The sequence below is a fragment of the Hipposideros armiger genome, unplaced genomic scaffold (assembly GCF_001890085.2).
Source record: "Hipposideros armiger isolate ML-2016 unplaced genomic scaffold, ASM189008v1 scaffold_158, whole genome shotgun sequence".
In the NCBI taxonomy this organism is placed as follows: domain Eukaryota; kingdom Metazoa; phylum Chordata; class Mammalia; order Chiroptera; family Hipposideridae; genus Hipposideros; species Hipposideros armiger.
Genome location: NW_017731508.1, coordinates 1,578,631 through 1,605,098, shown reverse-complemented (window position 1 = coordinate 1,605,098; position 26,468 = coordinate 1,578,631). Strand labels below are relative to the sequence as shown.

Here is a 26,468-nt window from a genome sequence, read left to right as displayed (position 1 = left end):
TGGGGGTGGGGGAGAGAGCACAGGAAACCACTCTGGTAACAATTGAGAAATGTTGTTCGTAAATCATATTTACAACCAATCCTTTGCAAGTACAAATTACTTTCTGTTGCAGGGCTTTTGATATGCAAAAGAACCATTCAAGTTAAACACATCCCATCACTGGGACAGGCGACAGAGGGGAGGATTTTTTAATTGACTTTATCAAGTATTAGTAATAAGAGGTGGAACTGGGGATGGCCGGCTTCCTAAATAATTGATGTTGTATGCACACCCCAAATGCCACTTGAACCATTTAAAAACAAACAGGAGAGCTTTGGATTGCCCTCGACGACATGAACCTTCAGAAAACCAACTGACTCTAAAATTAGCGCAGCCCAGAGAGTGTTTGGGGGTAGATATCAGGATAAATAGCTTTTAAAAAATCGTGGCCATATTCTTAAAAACTATCTGCAAAATGAAATATACCAAAGTTGAAAAATAGCAATTTTACTAGTTGTCCTCCACCTATTTTTAGCTTTTTAATGGTCCTATTTATCTGTGTTTCTACAGTAAGATCCAGGACTGGCTACATAATTTGCAGAGCAGAATGCAGAGTGAAAATGTGGTTCAAAATTTAGTTAAGAATTTCAAGATGGAAATGGCAGAGCATTGGAACTTCTAAGCATAGGATCCTGTCTGACTACATACATCATGTAACTGGGAAGTTGGCCCTGGTAGGACACCCTCTATTCTCTTGGGAAGAATTAGTTGTATTATTATTCCTTTGAAAAAGTCACCTATAAGCCCTCATTAGGATGTTTTATTTTTGCCTATCCTCTCCATATTGGGGGTCACATTTTTATATACTGGAAACATAGCAGAAATAGCGCTGTTTATTTTGCTAGCTTTACAGTTATAATTTTTATGGCTATGTGAGATACCACTGTATTGACATGTTAGTACCTTAATATTCTACTTTGTGTGACTGTCTTTTTTCTTTCCCCCTCTTTTGCTCTTTGTATAATACAATGATGACTTTTATCCATCAATCTTTCTAATTCTGTTGATCAACCTCTTTATGATAAATTTTCTAAGAATGAAATTGTCAGAGCAAAGGCCGAAACATCTTTATGGTTCTTATGATTTATTGTGATATTAATTTCCAAAGGGGCTATATCAATTTAGACTCAACCTCATCAGCATCAAGCATTACTTTAAAAAAATATTTTGTTGCTTAGCAGGTATAAGGTAAGATCGGGTTAACCTTAAATTGTGTTTCTTGAATTACCGACAACAGTGCATATTTCTTCATGTCTGTTTCGTATTTTCACTATTGAGAATTGTTACTTCATAAATTACCCCCTCTGCTCCACTGATCACATGGTTGTAGTGATGCTAACTGGACAGAAATGTGTCTGTGTTTTACTTAGCTATGTACTGAGGTTCAAATGTAGTTTCCTTGAACGACATTTTCCTAGTTTAATTTTTTTAAACTATCAGATTTATTAACCTTTTCAGGACCTAGAGGAAATCAGACAGTCTTAATGAAGTTCTTATTTACAATTTTAGACTTTGACAAATGTTTTGCTAGCCAAAAATGAAATAAATGTGTGTGTGTGTGTGTGTGATACACACAAGCCTCCCCCAACACGGTTCACATTAGAGAATATTAAACTGGAGCGGCACCATGCCGCTTCTTCTCTGCAGACCGGCCCCCCCAGCCGCCCACCTTTCTCGCCAACTCCTACTTCCCAAAGGGCTACTCCCAATGAAGAACTGTATAACCGCACACTTGCCTCTGTACACCTGAGTACCTCCTTTGTCTAGCCACTCTGGGAACCAGGAGCTTTTAACTGAAGCTGACCAGTGTTTAAAGCATTGTATTCTGAGCGTGTGTGCACAGCTTGGAGTATGTTGCTCTGTAGTTCCTTTAGCTCCTATCAGGATAAAAGTTTAATGCCCCACGGCCATAATTATGGGACTACTTTCTAGGGTTTCAAAAGAGAAACAAAATGTGATGGTATCGGAGTGTCCCAGAAACGGTAGGCAGGAAGAGTTGTTTCAACAAGATCTCAGCTGGGCTACGGTATAACAAGGTCCTTGAAGCCTTGCTGTAAAGTTTACACTTTGATTTATTCCAATAGACTAGGACAGTTAAGAAACAATTTGCATCATAGCAGGGCAATGCATATTGGACAAGAATGAAAACTATGTCATTATAGAATTTGCTTAATGGAAATATGGGGTCAAAAAGAGTAACAGTCTACGACACTGACAGCAGGCTCTGTGCTGTTGACATGATTAAATTTAGCAAACAGTGTAAGCCCGTGAGAGTTGAGCAACAAATAGCATGCATTTTGACACCTTTATGTAGGGTTTCCTTTTTTAAAAAAAGCAATCGTAACCTTCATTTTGTTAAAAATTATGCTGACTGCTGTAAAATATGGCTTCTGATAATACTGGGGTTAAAGTTGTTAAACAAATTAACTTTATAGTGACTTTATCTTGTACAGCAAAATTAACATCTTTAAACTGTTGCGTGAGGTTTTTATCCAAATATCTTTCTTTTGGTTTTTCAGTGATCCTTTGTACTAAATTACAGGAATATACATCAACGAAACCTTACAGTTCATACAGATTATGAGACATAGTATGTGTTCCATTCAATAACTTCTGATAGTTTTGCTCCGAGTATTTCTTGAAGTAGCTTATGAAGCCATTTACATGTGCTCTGAACTTCCTTAAAATCTGAGGAAAAACTTCTGTCATGAGAATGATTAGAGATGAATACAAAGGTAAAAACAGGAAAGTCAGAAACACCAGGTTGCTTTAGAAAGAATGTTATATGGGAGTATCTCTTAAAATAATGTGGAGTAAATGCTAAGAGACTATTCATATAAATTAAAAATCATTATTTCCATCTTCAAAGATCCTTTTCAAAGCACTGTGGGCATAAACTCAAATGCTAAATAATCAAATTTCAGATTCCCCCAAACCCACAAATTACCCTGACAGATAGCAGTTTTTTTCTGTCATTAGATGCCAATTCATTCTGTTCCTAATTGCTACAGGTCATATTTTCCATTCCTATTGCTCAAATTATCTTAAAATAAAATGTTGGTCAGTAATTCAGAAAGGCTGTATAGACGAACAGCCTATTCTAGGAGCTGACCAGGTGCAAGCACTGCACTGGTGTATTCCTCTAAAGTGGGCAGTGGGTTTGCAGACACTCACTAAAAGGGAGGGGCTGCCATTCTGTAGCATCCTTCGCAAACCCACTCATCTGGGATAATGTGGTTGCTTTTCTCTTCTGACCTTTTCCTGGGAGAGAGGGAGTTGTTACAGTCCCACTTCCTCCCTCCCATCACACACCCACAGGAGATCACAGCCTTTCCTGTGGTTCGCCTGGTCCCGGGGCCATTCCCATCCAGCTCAGATACCCATCACCCCTCACTTCATTCAGTTACGTGTGTGCTCATTACACTGCCGTCTGCTGCTAGAATGCTCCTATTAATTTTCCTTTTGATATTTTAAGAGCAATCTATAAATCATAATGTCTTTCATTCGTGCCATCATTAATGCTTGGTAATAACGCTTCAGCATCTTGCTCCCGGTTCAGCTTATCACACAAGCAGGTAAACAAGCATCCTTTTTCTCCCTGCTAGGTTCAGCATGCCTCTGAGCTGAACAAACCGCAAACTTTTTCGTAGAATGTCTACTTATTTTAGGAGGAGACGTTAAGTGGCTTAAATAATGGCCTGAGATGCCAGGCAGAGGGTAGAAAAGCAAACGTGGCACCATATGATTGCTGTACGCACTTGTAGGGCTGCAGGAAACCAAGTGCTTTTATGGGAAAGTTAGTAAATGGTCCTTTAATGTGCTAACCAAGCTAAACATTTCCAGAAGTACAAACTGCTCCCTGGGTTCTAGGAAATCAAAAATTACAGAGAAGGTGTACAAAGTGGCCCCAGAAGGGCTTGTATGCACGTAAGAGGGAGCCTGGAATGGGAAGGCAAAGGCCGTCGCGGAACACGGTACTCACACGGCTTGCATAGGGGATCTGCCTGGGCTGCTGTCGCTCTCGTTGCTGTTGGTGTGCTCCATCGCCCCATTCAGCTCTTCCCGTATTGCACTGGCTAAGTTGCCCAGGGCCGGATTTCCCATGGAAGCGGTAGTGTATAGAGGTATACTATTGTCAGCCATCGAAGCCTGCCATCAACCAAGAGAACAGGGATAAAGATGAGAGGGCAGCTATGAATTATGGGAGTATTCAACGATCTTCAGTTTCAGTTCACTGTAGCGTGGTTGGTAAATACAAGTTTCTAACAGGGTTAGAAGGATTTTGCTTTAAAAGGAAGACTCTTGACACATGTCCCAAAGCTTGGTTTCCAGGAGCTAGCTGGGGGGACCCGAGTGGCGGTGGGAGGGAGGACCCAATTCAGCCTGCTGGGCAGTCACGTGGTTTGGACAGGGAGACCTAATATGAACTTTATGTCTGGTGTCTTTTTTCAAGAGCAACTGAATATTTCCAGATCACACGGAAATATAATGGAATTTCCTTCCTTTATCCACTTGGATGACTCCAGTATTGGATATTAAAGATTTTATCAGATTATTCTGGCTGCACAGCTCAAACTTATGAGAACTTCCATAAACATTTACTTCTTAGATCCTATAGAAAACGAAGAGATTATAGAATTGGGATCAATTTTTATCTTCCCCATCATTTCCATGTTAATGACTTTTGAATTTATTTAGTGTGTGTGTGAGATAACTGGCTAAAGGTAGCATTGTGTGACCTTTCACACTCAGACCAGATCAATCACCTGGAATTTTAGGATTAAAAAAAAAAATCTCTGCCAAAAGGAAGCTCTAAATCATTTAAATCACATTTCATTTGGGCACTTAAGTACCCAGATTGAAGGTGACAACATCAGTCCAAGTGAGTGTCAGCAAAAAAAGTGTGGAAATGAAAGAAAAAAAAAATCCTGAATTCCATAGTGGGATACTTACTATTCACTTCCTATCTTACTGCATTGGAATAAAATGACCACTCGGTTTGAAATATAGAAAATAGTCAAATAAATCACTGGACTAACATATCTGTATTATTTCATTTGGGTAGTGAATATGACCCAGTGAGTTTTCCTTTTATTAAAGAGGACTGACTTTCAAAAACTGGCAGCTGTAATTAGACCAAGATTTATCAAAACTGTTCTCTTGCAGGAAACACTATGCCTGGTTTTCTATCCTAATGAGGAAAAAGCACAACCACAAGACAATCTGGCATGGTAACTTCAATTGGCCAGTCACACTCAGTCCAAACTATTCTAGAAATCCTGGCTCTAGAGAGAAAGTAAGAGCCAAAAATGAAGGAGGAATGGGTGTAAAACTGGGCTGCAGCATCTGTCTATTATGATGACTACACATCTCACTCACTGTACAAACTCCAAAGCCAAGAATGCCTTCTGGATTCAAGCCTCCTGTTATCAGAGCCGTACACACCTAACCCGGCACTAATTAATGGACTATTGGAACTCTAGGCCTCTGCAAGTCCCCAGCTTTTCTTTCCTTCCATTTCTAAATTTATAGAACTACCTTCTTTTAAAAAGTGGGGGAAATCCTGTATTTATTTCTAAGTGTGGTGAACTCATTATGATGAACAGCAAATCTGAACATTCTTTACTCTCCTACAGTTTGTCAAATAATTTGCATCTTGTACTTTTTTCAGCAGATCTCTTGTAATTGCAATAATGCTTTTTGTTTGTTTGTTTTTGGCAGAGCAAAAAGCAAGAACAGTTGCCAGATTTTTTTTTTTTTTGCAAACCGTACCTGGTAAGGCTCTTAACTGCCTTTATCTGAGGCAGCATAGTGGTCATGTCTCATGGAAGTTCTGCTGGGACTATCATTTGAGTCTCTTTTCACTGGAAATACCACAAGATCGGCTCTCAGTAAATCACTACACTATTCACACTGTCAAAACGTGGCGAAGGTGGGGCCAACTCTAGCTTGGTATTTTAGCAACTTCTCAGGTCAAAAATTGAGAAGTAAAGATAAAACTGAAATGTTTATGAGAATGTGCTCTTTGGGATGAGCTGGTCATACAACGGACAGGGAAACCTTCTTGGGGTAATTTGTTCTCATTAGCTCTCAAAGTGATTTCTGATTGGGACTAGATCATAACACAGGGGCTGAGGCCCATAGTCGTTTCTGAAAGGCATCCAAAAAGCAAGCACTTACACTGAGGCCTTGGTTCTCAGACGAGAAAGATGTAAGTGGAGAAACAAGACTGTTCCTTTAAAAAATGACCGGTGGGCTGCAAAGGGAACCTGGTGCCTGATACACAATAGAGTCTCTTGAATGTTCTTTGTTGAGTGAGTTTAATCAGAGACCCACCCAAGGTTAGAAAAATTTTCACCAACTGCTTATGCCTAAACAAGCGGTTCTTTTTTTGTAGTTGATGTCCACTTAAGGTGCAGTAGGGTTACAATTGTCATAATGGACATAATTATATAAATGGTCCTGTGCACAGTATGTGGTTTCATATCAAACTGGCACTTCTGCCAAAAAAACAAAGGTGCTTAAGTAACGGTACAAAAGTCCATACGTACCATTGCTCTGAACGTCAACTACTCTGAGATCCTTGGGGAAAGGCAGTCTATAAATATGAAGCTCTATGGTTACCCTTAGTTACTTCACTTTTTCAAAGCATAATGCAAGCTGTCCCCAGTCCAATGTTTTATTTCGGTAGTAGATTCTGCTGTCCTATTTTATATACTGTATGTCGTGCATTTTGTTGCTCTAGTAATCTTTTTAAGATGTTGTTCCACTATTATTTTTACTTGTCTTGAAAAATGGAAATGGGCAATAATGGAAAGGAAGACTTGCTGGTAGAATCTTTATTGAATTTGCACAGCAGGAAGCTGTCTTATGAGACTGTTTACTGACCACAGATCCAAGTTCACAGAGGAGAGGGAAAAGAACCACTCCTCAAATCATGAATTTATATCAATTTATTTACCTCACTTCATTATGGACACAAAGTGTTCTTGGAAAACTGCAGGACAATTTTGGGCTATCACTGAAAACAAGAACGGGTGTGGAGGATGCAAAAAACAAATGTTTTAAAGATGAAACATGAACAGTTCTGTAATGATAAAGCATACTAATTGAAATTAGTCACACAGTTAAGAGAATCCAGAGGATGGGAGATCACTGCCTTTTTTCCCCATTTCTGCCTCATGAATGTAAAATGTGCTTGTAATCGCAATGCTATTCCCGATAGAGCAGAGCAGCCTGTAAATTCACACTTCACAGGACTCCAGGGAGAATAACTTACTAATGAATGGTATTTATAGTGGCGGCATCTAAGCGTGCTTTCATTTGCTCTACTAAAGTTACTGTGTACACTACAAATAATTAAAAGGAAGGCAGAAAGTAGTTCCTATTAAATTTGGTTCAGACTAAAAATAAATAGATATAATTATTGAAAAACTAAGTTCAGTGAAAAACTAAGCTCTGCACTGAAACTGTGTAAAAGCCATATGAAGCCTCTGCTGTGTAATCTTGGAAAAAAATTTTACAGAGTGCAGAGTAGGAACTCAATAAATACTTGTTTAATGAGTAGCGAGAGCCGGGGCTCCTATCATTACTTCCTCTTTACCATACCTTGTTTCCATAATGCTGAGTGTCTCAACCATTCTTTCATTAACATCCTTTAAGGAGCTTTTTTTAGACTTCTGTTTCTCTATTTGTGCCCTCCCCTCACAAAATTTTAGTATCTGTTTATGTACTATGGCCTTTTGAGGGGCACAGCACATTGTAACAGGTAAGTACCAATTTTGGGGTGATATAGCTCCTCCATCAAGAACACATGCTGTAAAGGACTGCAATGGTAGTAGGTTATATCTGTCACCGATAAAACCATATATATATACACACACACACACACACACACAGAGTAAAACCTTGGATTGTAACTTGGTTTGCGAGTGTTCCGCAAGACAAGCAAACATTTCTAATACATTTTAACATGTTAAACGAGCAATGTCTTGCAATATGATTAGTTTGTTTCCGGAATGAATTATGCTTACAAACCAAGGTATTACTGTGTGTGTGCATGTGCACGTGTGTATATGTGTGTGTGTGTGTGTGTGTGTGTGTGTGTGTATATATATATATATATATATATATATATATATATTCTATAGACATCTATATATCTATGTATAGCTATATAGATACACAGGTATCTATATAATATCTATATATCTGTTCTATAGAGAGATATTCTATGTATAGAATATGTCATTTAAAAGTTATTAAGATTCCTTTAGCCTGTGCTCTAGAACAATCTGGGTAGGGTCAAAATCAAACAGGACCACTGGCCACAAGGACACTGTCTACCTGTGCACTCCTGAGGGGGCTTGGATAGTACCCAGGCACTTTAATGCCGTGGTACTGCCGTCTTCTTGTTGACCTATGAAATGGCTTTACTGTTTGGTAACCGAGGAATGTAATAAATAAAAGGCTTGCTAGATGCCAGCGCTGCCCTGGTAACTCATATTTGGGTGGTAATCTCACTCCTGCTCAGTACTGGTGTCTTCATCCCCCAGAAACGCTGGTTACATAACCAGTGCTTGATTTGTCAGTAGGAAACAAACATCCTATGGGCTTATTATGTAATCTTGAGCAATCTGCTGGAAACCTAAAGAGTTTTCTTAAACCCATCTATCATTTAAGCAAAAACAGTTTACTGTGACAAAGTGAACCAAACCCAAATCACACCCCCACCCCGCCCCAGACAAAGGAAATATGCTAAAATAGACTTTAAAAGAAGAAATAAAAAGCTCTGCTTTCTCTTTAAACCCGTGAACAATAGAAGGTCATGTGATACAGTGGCCTATCATCCAGCACATTAATAGCTGTGCTAGAGTAATTACACTTGTGGTATTTTTGCCTCAAGTGAAATTCTGAAATAAGAGGATGGAAATTATGATACTGCTGATAAATATTAATAAGTGAACTTTTAATTTTTTTGCCACAATATTCAAAATGCTAAGCATCCTGCTAATGCTGAAGCAGCCGATGTGTTTGCCTCCAGGGAGGACGATGCTTTGTGCACTTAAGAAAAAAGTTTAACGGAATTAAAATTTAATATCTAATTAGAGTGAGGCTAATATATTTTGAAATGAGTGGGGGAGACACGTGCCTCTGCTGAATATCTGGGACGGCCATTAATCTTACCTGTAAAGCCGCATTGAGAGGTGTGCAGTAGGCGTGGCTGCTCTGCATGTTTTTAATAAGGGAAGGGTTACTGCGTAAGAAAAAGAGAAAAACTCAAAGTTAAATGCAATCAACCCCCGAGTTCCTAGCTAAGTTTTGTTTTAAGCTTGCTGGTATCCTTCCAAATCACAAATTCCCCCCACTAACAAATCTTAGGTTTTCTCCATATCCCCCGGCTTCATTGGGCTGCTCTGTGTGAACTGCTCAGGGTATACAGACTTTGCTCTTCAAGAAAAATGGGTCTAAAACTCTGGCTTAAGTAATACCAGACTTGGGTACTCCCTCCATTGATAAATTTTTGTATCACAAAATACTGACTTCACTGCCAAGCTGTAATAGCTGCCTAACTCCAACAGGAAGGCAGAAGCAGCTCGGGGCTGGGGGAAGTGAGCAAGCTGACCGCGGGGCTGCCTGGGAGTGAGCTACTGGCATCTTGGCTCTTAAGTCTCTCCATGATGGGACCGCTGGAGTGACGGCTAGAGAAATGGCACAGTGGCTCTTACGGAAGGTCTCCGAGGCATGTTATTGCCAGAGGAGGATGGAGAGATGGGCATGCCAGAAAAGGGCCATTCCTGAGTAAGCTCGGAGCTTGGGCTGAGGCTTTTCTTGCACAGCCAAATCTGGGAAGATATGAGAATATTTGATGCTGTGTCCGTGTCCTTTACCTGAAGACAAGCTACTGTTTTAAGAAAATCTCTAACCTAGTAAAGAGTAAAAATACTAAATAACCACAGAGAAGATATTGAGGGAAAGGAGTGGCTTCCAGTAGGAAACTACCCACGTTTATCAGTGGCCTTTAAAAGAAGTATATGTGCTGTTATCAATCTCTTTCCTAAACTTGGCACATTTTAATTACACATTTTGCTAAATTTATATTATTATACTGAGTAAGCAAAAAATTAGAAGAAATTTACCCCATGAACACACATTTTAATTCTAAGTAAAAGCTTCCTTTCTAATTGAAGGAATAATGAATCACACAGAAGTATTTAGTTTCAGGGTCCCCGTAAGCTGCTGAATCAAAAGATAACCAGTATTTGCATTAAAGACGTCAAAAAAGCATTATTCAAGGCACTGGCATTTCGAGGAGACACAAGAAAATACATGTACAAATCACACGATTTAGTTCCGTTGCACAAAGCTGTGGCACTGCTACTTGGTGGAATGCAAACTACATGGGATGGGTCAACCATGCAAAGCCAAAGCAACAGCAGAAAAAAAAACAAAAGCAAGTAAAGGCTCTTACTGTGCGACAAGCTCGTCAAAGTTTTCATCGGGGCAGTATTTGCGAGGACGGCCTCGTTGAATATGGCGGCCACGTTTAAACTCTTCATCATCAACTGTCCAAAAGGACCCAAACTCATCCTCTACTCTGATAAAGCACTTATGCAGTGAGAGGTTGGTGCGAATGGCACCCTGGGATAGGAGCAGCAGCAAAGGAGATGAAGTGGCAACAAAAGGAGACGGGGTTGGGGGCAGAACAGACATCCAATACAGGGAACAGGAAAAAGAAAATAAAATGCAATAAGCGTAAGCAAATGGTTTGTGAGGGTTAATATGCATTGCCACCTAAAAGCTACTGGCATGTGATGCGACAGAGACCGGCAAGCAGGGCGGGGACTGGTGGGCATACAAAACAGGAGGGATGAAATGCTTTTTTGCTTCCCTTAACTGAGACAACGTGAAACCAGTTCTTTGGTCTAACACCATCTAGCAGCCAAAAGCCTCTATGTTATACTTGTTAGCACAATCCAAGCTAGGCTAAGAAGTTCAAACATGGTGGACGTACCCACTGATCTTTTGTGGCCTTCGTTTTTGGAATTCTACTTCATCCACTGTCCATACTGCCCCTTTAACGTTTTCTACTCGCACAAAACACTTGTGAAGACTAAGATTATGACGCACTGCATTCTGCAGCAAGTATAAAAGAGAGAACATTTACATTTTCTATAAGAAAAAGCTCCAAAAACAGCAATAAATTCAGCCTAACAGTCCACATTTGTAAAACATCCCCAAGAGCTGTACCTACCACCCCCGTGGATGACCCTCTTGTGGTTAAGAGTGCCTTTTCCAAAAGCAAAGATAAAAAACCCAAATCATAAATTAATTGTACTAAAATTGCATTTTAGTCTAGTCTATGGTCATAACTAACAAGAAGAAAAACTGTTTAACATGCATACAAGCCCAAAACAGGTTTCACAGTAAAAATCTGAAAATATTGTAATATGACTTCAAAATGAAACAAATATAGCATAAAATTGTCCCTTTTAAGCCCACTTATCTCCCATAAAAACGGTAGTTTGTTTCTATTTTTTAAACCATGAAACACGAAGACTCCGTTAATAGCGTTCAATACATTTTGTTCTTGTTCTTTTTGTTCTTTAAATTTCTGGCTTTAAAGCCTTCTACAGGTTTTCTCAGATTTATTAAGAAGAAATCTAAATTGGATTTTACCGTTGAGAGTATCACCTCCTGTAGCTGACAGGAGCGGGGAATAAAATGACCCCCAGTGGATCAGTATCCATCATCAAGCTCTGTCTTACCTTCTGGAACATATATAGAAATTGGCCCTTACTGTGGGCAAGTACCTTAATTAACTGAGAAAATGCCAAAGGAACACATGAGTAGGACTCTTAATGGGAAAATGACGATATTCCTGCATTGATGGTTTCTACAGACACACGTTTTTTTCTTATGATTAAAAGTCATTTCTGTTCATTCCTAAGCAGAGACCCTTGACATCTACAATCTACCAGAAAGGAGGATCTCAACTCAGGGGTGAAGCGCTTTTAACATCTCATCTATCCTTTGAGTTTCAGGAAAACCCACAACTCTTACTGGGTAAAGTAACAAGCATGACTTCATTTCTTTAGTCCTCCTGGTTAGACTTATTGATCTAGACTGAAAATTAGACATGAGGATATTACAAAGAGACCCATGTCAATTTACTCAAAACCTTCTTCTTATAGGGAATACCGTATTTCCCCATGTATAAGACACTCCCCTGTATAAGATGCACCTTAATTTTGAGGCCTGAAATTTGAAAAAAAAATGTATTACATAAAGCTATTGAACTCAAGTTTTATTCATCATAAAAAAGCGAAATTCAAAAAAAGCAGGAAATACAAGTAAAAAACTCTACAACCACTGTATAAGACGTACCCAGTTTTTAGACCCCAAATTTTTCGAAAAAGGGTGCGTCTTATACATGGGGAAATATGGTATGTAGGTGACAACTGGGGCATGAGAAGTTGATGTAAACATCATACCTCATATACCCTGTAAGCCCTTTACTCAACTCCATAATGCTGCTATTGCTCAAATATTTTCCATCCCTTCCCTTGTACCCCCTGCAATATTTCCTCTCCAAAGTATCCTTCAAAGTGGCAAATCTTAATATTTTGAGAGGTGTTTCAATTTCTGGATAATCACTATTGGTGACTTGGTGAGGAGTCAAGTTAGGTGACAATTTTTTTCTTTTTCTGATATGGAATACTTAGAAGATAATGAGACAAGTTTTATTACATGGCCTGATGAACTTGCTCACAAGGAGAATCCACAGGACAAAACCTCAAGAAGCTTTTGAGCAGTGTCAGCATAACAGGGGTAGGTTCAAGACACTTGGCTAACTGTGAAAGGGCACTCCTGATTCAAACAGGTTTGATAGGTTTGCATCAAAACAAAACAAAACAAAACAAAACAAAACAAAACAAAACAAAACAAAACATCTCTGAAAAACGTTTGGCATGTTATAACCATACCTGGTAAGACAAATTTCTTTGCATATAAATTATAGTTTGGGCTTCAAATACACATTATTTTTTATATTGCACAAGGCACAGAAAATGATACTAAGGGTCAACTCTTACCTCCTAGAACAACGCTGAGGAAGTTGAAATAAATAAATAAATAAGCCACAATTTCCTTTAAGAAAAACCCGAGACAAAGTATGTATACATACAGGAGACATAACTGGGAAAGAAATCAACATTTTCCCTCATCTCAATCGTTATCTGATGTTTTAAAATAAGTATCAAAATGTACAGAACCGAAAAGATCTAAAGAAGTCATGTCTGAAAAAAGGACTGCTTTAGGTCTTCCTGAACTATACAGCCATGTAAGTAAAGAAATAAAGTCAAAACTTAAGTATTGTTTTCAAAGATGTTGCACATCTAAGCAAAAGCAACTAGAAATCAAGAGTTTCCCCAAAAGATGAGTAAACTCTTTTCAGTGATCACTTTAACTGGGCATTTCATCTTTTCTGTAAGATCACAATACAAATAAGGGCATGGAGAGAAAACGATATGCATTTGTGAGTCCTTAAGTACTTTATCTACGATTGTGTATATTAATGGCACTTCTTCCTGCAGTTTGCAAAAAAGTTAAATCTAAAGATCTGGGCTTAAATATAATCTTCACAACTGGTAATTATTTTTAAATGTGAATCTTTTGCTATTTATAAAAGGTAATTTGAAGAAAATGTCTGATTCATGCTTATACTTCCTAAATTTCGAAAAGCATTTGTAGCTAAACATTCTTTGTATTTTAATCTTCCAAGGCAGGCTGAGGATAAGAGGGGAAAATTGTGAACACAGGTTCCCTTTAGCATCCATGTATCTTAACGGAAATAATAAAGACAATTTGGGCCACGATAGATATTCATAGCACTGTAAATTTGATAAATTAATTCTATGGTTATATTCATTTTCTTATAAAATGCTAATTTACCAAGAATGTAACTGAGGAAATACAATTTCTGTTTTTGCTTTTGATTTTCTCCCATGAAAAATTAAGGAAGTAGCAAGGAAGACATTTATTTCAAGCAAAGCAAATTTTTCTTGCACCCTATAATAAATCTCTATCATATTTATAACAACGATGTAAGAATATCATCAAATATTTTCATTTTAAATGTTTCTAAATGTTTTAGAATTCAGAGAATATAAGAATTCTAGGTAGTAAAAATGCAAAAGAACACAAATATGAATTGCACCTGCCCACTTCTATAGCAAGAATATTAGAACCCAAGTAACTGAAAGTGGGAAAATCCAAAAATTTGTGAGGGCTTAATCTAACACCATGGAATAATTACTAAACAAATTTATGAACCAGTTGCTGAACTGGGAATGAGGTATGTCATATGGCCTCATGCCTTGTTGGGGGTACCCAACACAGACCCACGGAATTTGACCTGTTTGACAGACAGTCTCTTGACTTAAAAAAGAAAACAAGAACAAAACCCCCAAAAAACCTAATAATATATTGTGTTCTCCTGTAATAACTCCCATATATAGTACTAATACTTGAATTGCAAAGCTTTCTCCATTAACTGGGTTAAGTAGTTTTCATCCAACCAGTGAAAGCTATGTCAAGTTTGTCTAATTATTTCCCCAGGTTCCTAATGGCATCATAAAAGTTATCTATGCAACTCTGCCAATATTTGGTGATGGCTGAAGGCCTAAAACATGAGGTTTGTGTAAGTGACAGGACAACCTCAACATCTGGGCAGTGTCATCTGCTCCTTTCACCACACAATCTAACCAGAGGGGGCGTATTTTCCTGGCTGGCTCATCCACACGCCTGATGGTACAGGAATGGGAGTCTTCCAACCCCGCCTCTCAACCGCAATGAAACCATGTTCTGCATCAGACATTTCTATAAATCAGACTCTCTGGAGTGGATCAAAACAGTATCAATGGACCTTACAACCACTGAATTTTTCAACAGCACTCTCTTCTATAAATGGCAAGACCTAAGCCTAGTCGGACCTGCGAGGGCGCTCACCTTCCACGTGGCCGCGTTGCGCCGGAAGTAAGCAAACATCCGTGTGAACCAGTTATAGATTTCGTTTAGTGTTAGCTGCTTCTCTGGAGATTCGAGAATGGCCTGTGAAGCAGAAGTGACGAAGAAGATAATTTATGCCCAAATCAGCAGAATCATCATTATACAGTTTCTTGAAAATACAAAATAACCGTGATTCAGAACTAAATCCTGAGGAAGGTTTCACAAAATGATATAAGATTAATGGTTGTATTAAACAGTTCAACAGCCAAATTCAAAATGGAATTATCTAATTGTTTTGAGTTTTTATTTCTGTTTCCGTACAGAAATATTAATTTATTAGTCATTCATAAAGCAGAATCAAAGAGAAATGCAAAACATTTCACTAGCTGATTAAAGCTCAGTAATTATTTAGAGCTCAGATTAATTCTAGGGATCAGAGATTACTGTAGCTTGTGATAATTGACTTGCCATCTTTAAACAGGCTCATTTTCACTGTTGTGTGAAATGAATTTCCTAATAATCACATCGTATTGTAATACTTAATCAAAAGCAATTATGTTATATATTGCAGTTTTAAAAAACCTTATAGAAAAGGTTTTAGCATGCCTGCATACTAAACGGTTTTAAATCTACTTCATCAATATAATATATCCATGTGCACGTACACCTTTTGAAATAATTTCACATACTGTGTTATTTACTTACCTGCCTAATTAAAGATGCATATGTAAATGGTGGTCTAACTTCGGCGTTCTTATAAAATTCTTGGTTCTGCGCAATATCTGCTAAATAAGAATCATTGTCCTATTAATTATCATTTTTAAAAAAGAAGCTGGTCTACAAGAATTGCATATTGCAATTCTGTGTGAGGCAAAAACAGAGTATCTACCTGAAGAAATGGGCACGTTGTATTTGTCTGAGTACCGCCTGCGGATGGGTCCCACCGTGTGCATGCTGGTGGTGGTGATGACGGAGGGGCCTTGGGTGACGGGGGTGATGGGGGCAGTCGGGGTGGTTGGAGTATGAGGTAAGCTCTGTGGAGAAGCCTCTGATGCAGACTTAGAGAGTGTGACACTTGATACCAGATTCAGCTGTGAGGAAAAGAACAACTCTTAGAAGACCTTGAGGAAAACCGAGCAACCAGGAAAGTATCTAAAATCCAGCAGGAATAACATAGGGGATGCCTGACTAGGTTTCTTTCTCTAAGGAGATGTCTCTAATCAACTAAACTACGAGGTGAGTTCCCATGTAAACACAATTCACTTAGTACTTAGCAGGGATACATTGGTATAGACCTGAACTCTCCAACAGCAATTTCTGCAATGTGCTAGCACAAGTGAGGAACTGTTTTTACTTAATTTTTATAAAAATTAAACTCTTAACTTTAATGAATTTAAATTGAAATAGCCACATGTCACCAGTGGCTACCATACTGCACAGCACAGGGATAGGCTACTCAACTTCACAATGAAGCTTCTTGGACGGGAAGTACTACAAATGTATTTGGCCTATGACTCGAATTAAAATATGTGGCATTGATCCAGTAAGTCACCATTGCGTTCTATCAGTTGGCAGAAAGTAATCTTTGAAAGCTTTGTATGTAATCTTCATTAAATTCTTATCAAATATAGGATTGGAACCTATTAATTTTAAAAGAATATGGCATATGAGAGATCTGGAACTGTAGAATTTTTTATTTCTTTCCTTCAAGTTTCAAGTGTTCAATAATATAATGGAATAATCTATTGCATCAAGTAATAAAATGAATATTATGTATTTGAAGTAGTATAGACAAAAATCAATAGTACTGTTTTGATTCCCTCCCTCCTTCCCTCCCTCCCCCCTTCCCTGTCAATCTATCTAACTTTCCCCTTGAAGTGCTTCTCTTATTAATAATGGAAAAACCGGCTTGTCCACCTTTCCCAAAATTTGTTGTTACAGAAATACTAAGTCTAGCTATGCTAAAAAACTTGATCGTTTTCAACATATTAGAGTTTACATAGGATTGTTATCTCAGATACATAGAGTCGGCCCAAATCCAGGAAACTTCTGCAGAGTAGGCTTACTTGGTAACATTTTCTCAAACCAGATTCTGAATCACTTAACAAAATAAGTCTATTTTACCATCGTGACAAGGCATTATTTGTGGTGGGATTAAAAATGAGATTCTTCTGAGATCATAATCAAAGAACATATTAAAGGAGAGTTCCAATTTATTGAGAAGACCCCACCTCACTCATGCTCTAGTAATGAAAAAGTCCATGAGAAACTTCTCTGTCTAATATGTTTAGGGCAGTTCCATAAAAAGGCAATACATCTGAAGAAAAGAAATACCAAATATCGTTGGGGAAATATTAGCAGAGAGACGTAAACATGGTGCTGGAACCTGAATGTTAAATTGCAAGCTTTTAGTTGTGGTTTCCTTTTCATTCCCCTTCCCTTGAAATGCTGACTCAGACAACAACAGAACCACCACCTCTCCATACCTGAGAAGAACAAGCTATGGAGATGGCATTGACCTACAGATCCCCAGGCAGGCTGAGTTATGCTGTGAGGTGCTTTTTGATTAGAGCTGGAAACCTGACTTCATGACACACATTTGCAAACTAACTGCTAGCAGTTCAAAGGAGCAGCCATGGGATGGAGCACGAGGGAAGGCTGGAGAGAAGCCAGTGGGAAGGTTGGGGCTGACCTTGGCTTCGGACCTTTATCACTGACCAAGTACAGGACAGCACGCGTAAGCGTCAGCCCCAGCAAATGGTCACGCACGAAAGACTAAAGCTCAAAAATATATAGCTTTTATGATTCAGAGACTGCTACGCCTAAGAATACCAGCACACTCTGGCAAGTCGTGTGGTTTCACTTAATTCTCTTACCATCACTAATACTTGAGATGGTATTACTCATATTTTACAGATAAGCAAACTGAGGCTCAGGGCAGATGAAATAACTTTCCCAAATTCACACCGTGGACCCAAAGTCAAACACACACTTGTGATTCTAGGCCTTTTGTATAATCTTCTTATGAGAAAGAAACACTAACCAGTTTCATTTTTCCGTAGGCTCATTTTCGGAAAGGATTCATTCAGTGACTAGCTTTTATCTTTGCTTCTAAATGACATTCAGTAAATATGACTGAGCCGATATATGGCATCTGACACTGAACTGATGAAACAGGAGCAGAACACGACGGCTGCCCTTGCAGAGCTTCCCATCAAATACAGACAGCGGTCAGAGGAAAACGTGCACAACCATTAGACAGTTCTGAGGAATAACTCTACTTCCGGCTTCTCTTTTCAGTTTATGAACATTACCGTAAACATCATGAGTTTCTTAAAAAAGCAATAAAAATTGTAATATAAATACAACGTCCTTAAAAAATGTGCGTGCTCCTTTTCAGTTTTGTGAAAAAGTTCAAGTTCAGTGGGTTCTGGTCTAATTGCCAAAAACCAAAACTCATGTAAACATTCAGCAAGTGCAAGGCCATCTTTTTGGGTGCTAATATACAAGAAGAGTAAATATGGTGTGTCTCATGGTGTGACGTCACAAAATGTAAAAAGCATCTGGCTTTTGTAGTTTTTACAAAGGTCTCAACATTTGGACTGTTTCTACCAAAAAAGCAGCAGTGAAAAATAAAATCCCTCCGGGTCAGCATGATCCATGAAGAAAGAGATGCAGAATTTTCTGGAGGCTTTTGAACATAGGTAGCAAGTGAAATAAACACTAAGCCAGAAGAAGCCAAGAGGGGGCTTACCAGGCTTGACAAATGACACCGTGATTCACACCCACTGCTGGGCTGTCTCTAATAAGCCACAGAGGAAGCAGCCAATCTCAGCTAATTGCCAGATAAAAATGTATTGTAAGGATTCTAATTAGGAGACGCGGATGGAGGTGATCTGATGATTAAATGCTGCATTCGAGTGACCCCACCATCAGTGTGCAGTGGTGCAAGATGTCACTGGAATATTTTGTAGAAACAGTAATTTTATTTCAAGGAGGGGAGGCAGTAATATTTGTAATGATGGCTATGAGGTAAACTAATTAAAAGACAGTTCCTAGAGGAAGAGGGTGGCTGAGAGCAGCTGTGGCCATTCCAACACCAAGTGCCAAGTCTCAATAGAGAAACTGCAGTCAAGTGGAAAATTTCTGCCTGACCTCTGCCCTTGCTATTAATTTGCAGGAAAACTAATGACACATATACATATTCCCACAAAATTGTTCTAATTGCTAATTTGCCAAAGGAGCCCAGATTCCAAATTAAACATGACTGTAGCCTGTGAGGGAAGGAAGAACAAAAAGCTGGAAACTCCAAACAGAGGGTGCTTCGCCTCGCACAATCATTTGAAGAGTGAACCAACAAGTTAATGAAATGTCAACCTTGTCAACTGCTATAGAAGTTTCTTAACTTTCAAACTTTTGTTTGATGATCACATGCTTGTCTTGAGGAGAACCCATCTTGGGGAGGAAGGTCACGAGGGAGAGATAAGATGGAGCATGGGGAAGGATTCAAAACAGGCTCTGTGTTCAAACCTGCTCTTTTAATTAAGGTCTCTCTGAACAAAGTGGACCAAAAAAAAATTAATTATAGACTGAAACAGAAGAGCAAATTGGGAACGGTGTGGGTTTTGCTGTAATCTTGAAATATTCATCTTAATTGTAAACTATTAAGTCTTAATATAATCATCAATTAGAAATGAAAGCATATGCACTTTGTGGTTCTGGCTGTAGTTAAGGTTTTAAAAGATATTTTTTTTCCGGGGCATGGAACAGGAAGGGATCGGACTGGGAGGGTTTCTTTTCCTATTTTTCTAATTGTGTTCATTTTCTATTTAAAAAGAAGTTGCTATGTTTAGAAAAGTTAGTAACTCTGATATTTTCTACATGGCAAGTTTCCATCATGTGATGATTTCGGCAAAGATAATCTCTTTGAAACTCTGGCCAAAAGTTAAATTCTTATGTCACTTAAAATTGCCGCAGGGTTTTATTTTTTAAATTTATGTGTGCTCTCAACCATCGTCTTATACCCCAGTTCAGCTGCAGAGGACTCCTGGAAATCTTACCCATACAAACTACTGGAACTGTCACAGCTACCTAATGCTCTGGTTAGCCCTTTTTCAAAAGATTAATTTTTAGGTTTTAAATAATAAACTCCTCTCTCTTTTAAAGATGATGAGTCACTCACATTTTTTAAAAATAAACAAACCGCTGATGTAAACCCCGGACAGAAACAGACTTGTCGTTAAGTATTCCCACAAGAACTCATTTTTATTTTTGTTTGTGCTCTTGCCTCACATGAAAACAGATTCTGAGAACAAAAGACAAACCTGAAACCAAAACAGCAAGGGACCCAGCTGCGTAGTAGGGGCTTTCAGGCTCACAGAACTGGTTTTTCTGCTGTTGGTTTCACTGTCCTGAGCTGGCCCAACTGCCGCTTTAACTGCAAGGCGTTTCTGGACATGAATCAGAGTCACTCCCATGTGGAGAAGGCCTTTCTGAGGCTGAAGGGACATTCCCAAGACTGTGGGGAGGCTGGGTCCGAGGGTGGCAGCGGGATGCTCAGGTTCCCAGGCCTTGCCTTCCTCTGCATCTCAGCCTGGTCCTAACAGTATCAGTGACTGGTGCTGGTGGGAGGCAGTGACTGAGAGGGTGGTGTCCCTGACAGTGGTACTAAAAACAAAACAAAAATCTGGCATTGAGTTGAGGAGCGGGACTTAATGAGAAAACAGTATATAAAAATAGCTCGTGTGAGTTGCGCCTGAGAATCTTTTATGACTGCCTGATATTATTTCTCCAATTCTAAAGCAAGGCTGCAGCCGGAAGGGTCAGCCATTTCTGTTATGAGTTACAAGACCCCTTTTTCAGACAGGGAGCACTTTGTTTTTATAGTTGCTAAAAACTACTTTGAAACAGCCCTAATTGCTATGGGTAGAGGAAAAGAGGATGCATAAAAAGGAAAATCTAATACTGCATTTCACTTCAAATATCCAAGTTCCTCTAGTGTTTCACAGCATTTTTTGTAAAGGGGCTACACTACATACACTGTAATTACTTGCCACCAAACCTGAAGGATGTGGTTTCTCAGGATCAGGGGTTGTTCTCTGGTGTGTAGGAACACCCTACAGCAAAGTATGCTTCTCATGTGCTAATTATTATAAAATATAATTTACAGTATTGCCCAACATAATAATTGTGAAGTCTTTTAAAAATATCCTTAACAACTTAATAAAGTCGTAACACACACTTCTTTTTGTTGTTATTGTTTTGTCCTCTGAGTTACTCCTCCCGCCAAGGAAATAACTCAGCAAATTCCCCACAGAGTAAGCATGGAGACATTAATCAGCAAGCAGTACATTTTGGTGTTGACTCTGAGAATGTTAGTGAGTTTGAAACAAAAGGATATTGATCATACTCATTATGATAGTTTACTATTGTCTAATTTTTCACGTTTGCTTCTCTTATCATGGAAAAGAGAAGAATCTTAAAACTCAAAAATACAACAAATTTGGCTAGTCTAAACATATGTCAAGAAAGGCTTTTCCCATTGCATGTGCTTAACTGCTAGAATATAGCAGCTGCTCTGTAAACTTTTACATACCCTTTCCATGCAGGGCCCAGCCTTAATAAAATTAAGAGTATGAAAAGTTTATTTTAGCTGATGCTGGCTATTCCCTAACTCCCTCCTCACTGATTCTCATTCCGTATCTTCCTCTCCCAGTTCCCTCCCTTAGAGACACACAGACACACGTACCTACTCTTAACCCAAGAAAAGATTCACGAAGCTGACTTCTTTCCATTCCTTCTGATTTGTGTAGGTTTCATTACCTTTTCCAGAAGTCTTCCTGGACCCCACAGTAATAGTGCAGTTGTTCTACTCACACACATCACGACTCACGCAGTGAGAATGTAAGAGCGTGTATGTGTGTATTTATTTGTTAGTTTGTCTCGCAAGCCTCCAAATACTTCATGGCAGGATGCCTTTAGCTTAATTTACTACTCTATGTATTTACGTAGCATGCTCAATTAAGTATTTGTTGACGCAAGAGCCTGATTTTAAATGCAGAAATTCCCTTTCTAAAAACAACCTGCAGTCTGAGGCTTGGGTATAATTTTTTCAGTTTAAAAGATTTTACAGTAAGCACTTTTGAAGGTGTTCAAGGACTAGGAAGACTGCAAACTCACATTCCAGTTCACCTATATACAACCCAGTGTGAGTGAGCCCAGATCCATGGCTAGGAACTTGGGGTCTCTCCCGAGATGAGTATATCCTCTAACTATCCAAATGCGGAGATGAGTTCCACAATAGAACCCAGAAAACGCAAGTATGAGCTGATGGGAGAACAATCCAAGAAGGTTTGGGCCATTTCTTTGATGGAATGAAATGGGGACTGGTTGGACAATTGGATACAAGTGACACTTACCACCCAAATGGCATTTAGTGAAAAGCATCATTTACAGCAAAGCATTTTATCACTTAGTAACTAAGAATTTAAAAATAAACATGAACTTCCTTTTAAACAGGAATGGGGGAAAAAATAACCTTCATAAACTCACTGGCAAGGCTGCAACACTAAAGTCCCCATCTATGTTTAGATTTGAATCCCAGTGCTTATTTCAAATCAAAGACTCTAGAAGAATATGCATTTGAACATACACTGTGCATTCTATTACTTAGGGTGAAATAAATTAATTACAGGCAAAAGGGAATATTTTGCACATTAGAATCGAACACCAGATAGCTCTGTTTCACTAAAGTTAAAAGAATCAAGGGTGTGCTGTGTGTGTGCACCCTTTTTTTTAAAAATGCTTTTTTGGGGCAAGGAAGTAAAAATTTATGCAAAACACTACACGTCTACTTTTTATAATTAATTTTCTAATGCCTCACCTATACATATTTTAATAATTTCTGATTTATAAGATGGTATCTATAATAAAATTTTCTATTTTCCAATAAATGAAAAGAAGGCAGGTTCACTCTGGCAACCGAGTGTCACACAATATCTGCTTGTCAGGCACCAATTTTTACTTCTTACATGTAAGGTAAAGGATAAGGAATTTATAATGCTGCCTGTGAAGGGAACCACTTTTCATACACAAATGTGATCTTTTTTTTCCAAAGGGTAATACAACAGTACATTTACATAAACTAATCCAAACAATCTATGTATTTGACAATGGCAAACCTCACACAGACGGCCTATTGTTGGTTTACATCTTGGAGTCCTTTATATTGGCTTGTAGCGCTGCTCTAGCTGTCAAAGGTTTGACTTGGACTCCAAATAAATGGTTATAGAAGTGCTGTGCAGCGATATTGGACTTCTTTGCAAAAGAAAACCTGCTGCGTATGAATTCAAAAGCTATTAATTTTTCCGTCAAAAATATTCGTGCCTATTTCTTTTAATAAAGAAGTACTGTGCTGAGCTACTAAGAGATAATGTTGACTAGTGGTAGAGAATTTTCAATAGAGCAGTTAAAAATAAATTTAGTAGGAGGTCCCCTTCAAAGTTGTAATTTTCTAGAATGTAAAACATTTTTTTAAATACTAATCAAGACAAACCTTCCTTCCTTGTGCAGTACCCCCAGGACTACTTTTCTCTGTTTATCGGTTGCTCAACACTGGTCCTCATGGAGATTCCCAGCAGCCCTTCTGTGTCCCAGGTAGGCTTAGATATATGGCGCGCCCTGCCAACACCCAGGCCCTCCCTCAAGGAGCGCCCCCTGGGGTTCTGCAATTCCTTCCTCCTCCCTCCAAAGAAGCATGTGATCCCAAATGAGTCCATTCCTAGAGTCCAACCATTATTCTATCATTCTCTTTAATCCATGGAGGAAGTAGGAGATAATCTCATTCTCTCCCTCTTAGCTGTTGCTAGGTTTAAAGACACAAACACTTCATCCTGGGAAGAACCATTTCCCTACAAACAAAAGCCTTATGAAGACTTTCAGAGTTCAAAGGTGATAATTTCCCTAAACCATTGGCTATGCCCACTGGAGAACTCAGTCATTTCAGGGTCTCACCAATTTGCTTAGTTGAGCTCATATTATTTCTAGGAATCTCCTTAAAAGGAGGGATTGATAGGAATAGCAGGAATAGCTGACTACTGATTCCACAATATACTGAATGGCCTGTTTTTTCTCCCTTTCTTCATTTTTGGTAGCCTACACATTCAGTCCTACAGCCATTTACTGCAGAATATATGGAAACTAAGAGCTCTTTCTGAGTAAAAATGAATGTGCAAAGTGTTTAATGATTTTATGTCCTATATCTCAGTAATGTGTTCTGTTTCAGACATTAATTTTGTCTGCCAACTGCATCTTGGCAGGCTACCATATTTGCTGGGTTAATAGTCTGACTCCGTTTTATTTCTATCACCATAAATCATACATATATGGGTGTATGTTTGCTTTATTTATAGAAAAAAATCAGTCAAAACAGATAAACCAATACTTTGCCATTATGCTGCATCATTGCATATTGATTAAAATTGCTGGTACTAACTATAGATTGTCAACGCTCAATTAATTTTCACACAGTGACTCCATGCAAAATCAAATAAAGGCAGTGTACCTTTAAATTTTACAAATCTTAAAAATCAAGGAGCACAGCAACTCTCTCCATTTTTGAATAATCAGTTGATGCTACTAGGAGATTTTTAGAAATATAAGTATATGAGAAATAAAACTGTTAGAGATCAATTTATAACAAGGACCGAGGTCCAAGATGGGGTGGGGATGCCATCCTTCCACAGTGATTAACTGTCTGTGCTTGGATGGCACTTTTCAAGGTCAAGTAAAAGAAAACAAGGCGAGAAATAGGGGATTCCTAAAGTTAAATATAATTTCAGTATACCATGTTTGGTCTCCTGTGAAGGAGTAACGTTCACTTCAAACTCTTTAGTAACCCTTAGAGGCTCCATAATTTGAGCCTCTATCTGACAGTGTCTCCTTCCTGTGTCACAGTTAGACTGGACCACCCCTGCTCCTTTTCTCATACTCACTGTCGCTCAGCTCCCCCAGGCTGACATGCATTTGTCCTCTGCTTTCATGGTCCGGCTGTCTTCTCTCTGCATTACCACCATTCGGAAAGTTTTTTTTTTTCCCTCTCCCAGTGAGCTCTCATCAAATATTTGAATACCTCAGGATGGCATCCATTATCTGTCCCAAAGAACGCTGGCTGTTTGGGCCTAATAAACAAGGGCTGTGTTCACATCATCCTGCATTTCTCAAAATGCCTATCACAGTGTCCTCTTTATGAAAAGTTACCAAAACCAGTCCAGTCAGCTGAGGCCTTCACTACTCGAAGCCACCAGAATGCCCGTGCTCCTTCCTGTGCTCGGGTGGGAAGCACAGCAGACCTGGTGGCTCTGCCCTTGGTGGAGCTCAGTACTTACGGGCTGGGGGGCGGCTTTGGGCTCCGTAGACTTCACGTGCAGATGTGTCATCATGGCTTGAAGGCGCTCTTTGTCTTTTGCAAGCTAGCAGGGAGAAAATGCTTTGTTATTCTTTGACTACAGATCTGAGCACGGTATTACTATTACATAAAATTACATCCAAAATGATACATATCCCAAATTAAATGATGGCACCATCACACATGACAACATCTTTTTCATTGCTTAATCATTGTGAAATCTATACGACCATTGCCAAACTCCAAGTAACTGGAAGTGTCCGTGTGAGATTTCCCAACACAAGATGCGTTAGCCTTTAACTGGGAGGCTCTAGACCTGCTGGCACCAAGGAGTCCCATGTAACACAGACAGCTACAAGACAAAAACGTGAATCATGCCTATTAACAAACCTTATTCATGAGCAAGCCAAAAGAAAATGAGCTAGGTAGCTAAGACTCATAAATTCATCTGTTGTGGTTGTGGAAAAGCTCCTAGACAGATGGGTACATTTATGCAAAATTAATTTCATCTTTCCTATCAGGTAGGCATAGATTAAGACAGTGCTAGCAAGCGATATTATTAGCAGGGCAGGCGCAGGGCTATGAGGTTGACAGGTTCCCATTTTCAGATGAACGCAGAGTAAGCTTACTCATTTATTTATTCAATATGTGAGTACCTACCATGTGCTAGTCTCATCTTAACAGAAATGGAAGCCTCCTCATTCCATAGAAAATTATCGTCTAAAGGCACAGGAGTTTCTAATTGGATGTACATGACAGGCACTCAAATACTATTTATCATGTTTCTTTATGCTTGTCTTGGACCATTTTAACATGATGTGTTAGATAATCCAAGACAGTTGGGCATAGGGGACATATAATAATTACCTCTGTAAAGGAAGTGGGAAGTATATCCCCAAAAGACAAAGGTATGGTTAAGAGAAGAGCTATGGAACTTTGGGAAAATGCATAGGAACTGAGAGAGAGAGAGAGAGAGAGAGAGAGAGAGAGAGAGAGAGAGAGAGGGAGGGGGAGG

General features: G+C 38.9%; 1 protein-coding gene across 12 annotated transcripts in view; it reads right to left on the bottom strand.

Annotated features, from left to right (window-relative positions):
- FOXP1 (forkhead box P1) overlaps positions 1-26,468 on the bottom strand; it is a 601,823-nt gene that overhangs the window by 5,682 nt on the left and 569,673 nt on the right. For 11 of the 12 annotated variants that reach the window (XM_019651316.1, XM_019651317.1, XM_019651322.1 and 8 more), the window contains 7 exons: positions 25,434-25,517; positions 15,938-16,139; positions 15,754-15,833; positions 15,049-15,150; positions 11,054-11,175; positions 9,226-9,295; positions 4,022-4,188 (listed from right to left, as the gene is read on the bottom strand). In XM_019651316.1, the coding sequence (XP_019506861.1) occupies positions 4,022-4,188; positions 9,226-9,295; positions 11,054-11,175; positions 15,049-15,150; positions 15,754-15,833; positions 15,938-16,139; positions 25,434-25,517 (827 nt within the window). The remainder of the gene's footprint in view (positions 1-4,021; positions 4,189-9,225; positions 9,296-11,053; positions 11,176-15,048; positions 15,151-15,753; positions 15,834-15,937; positions 16,140-25,433; positions 25,518-26,468) is intronic. The other variant, XM_019651323.1, reaches the window with a different exon arrangement.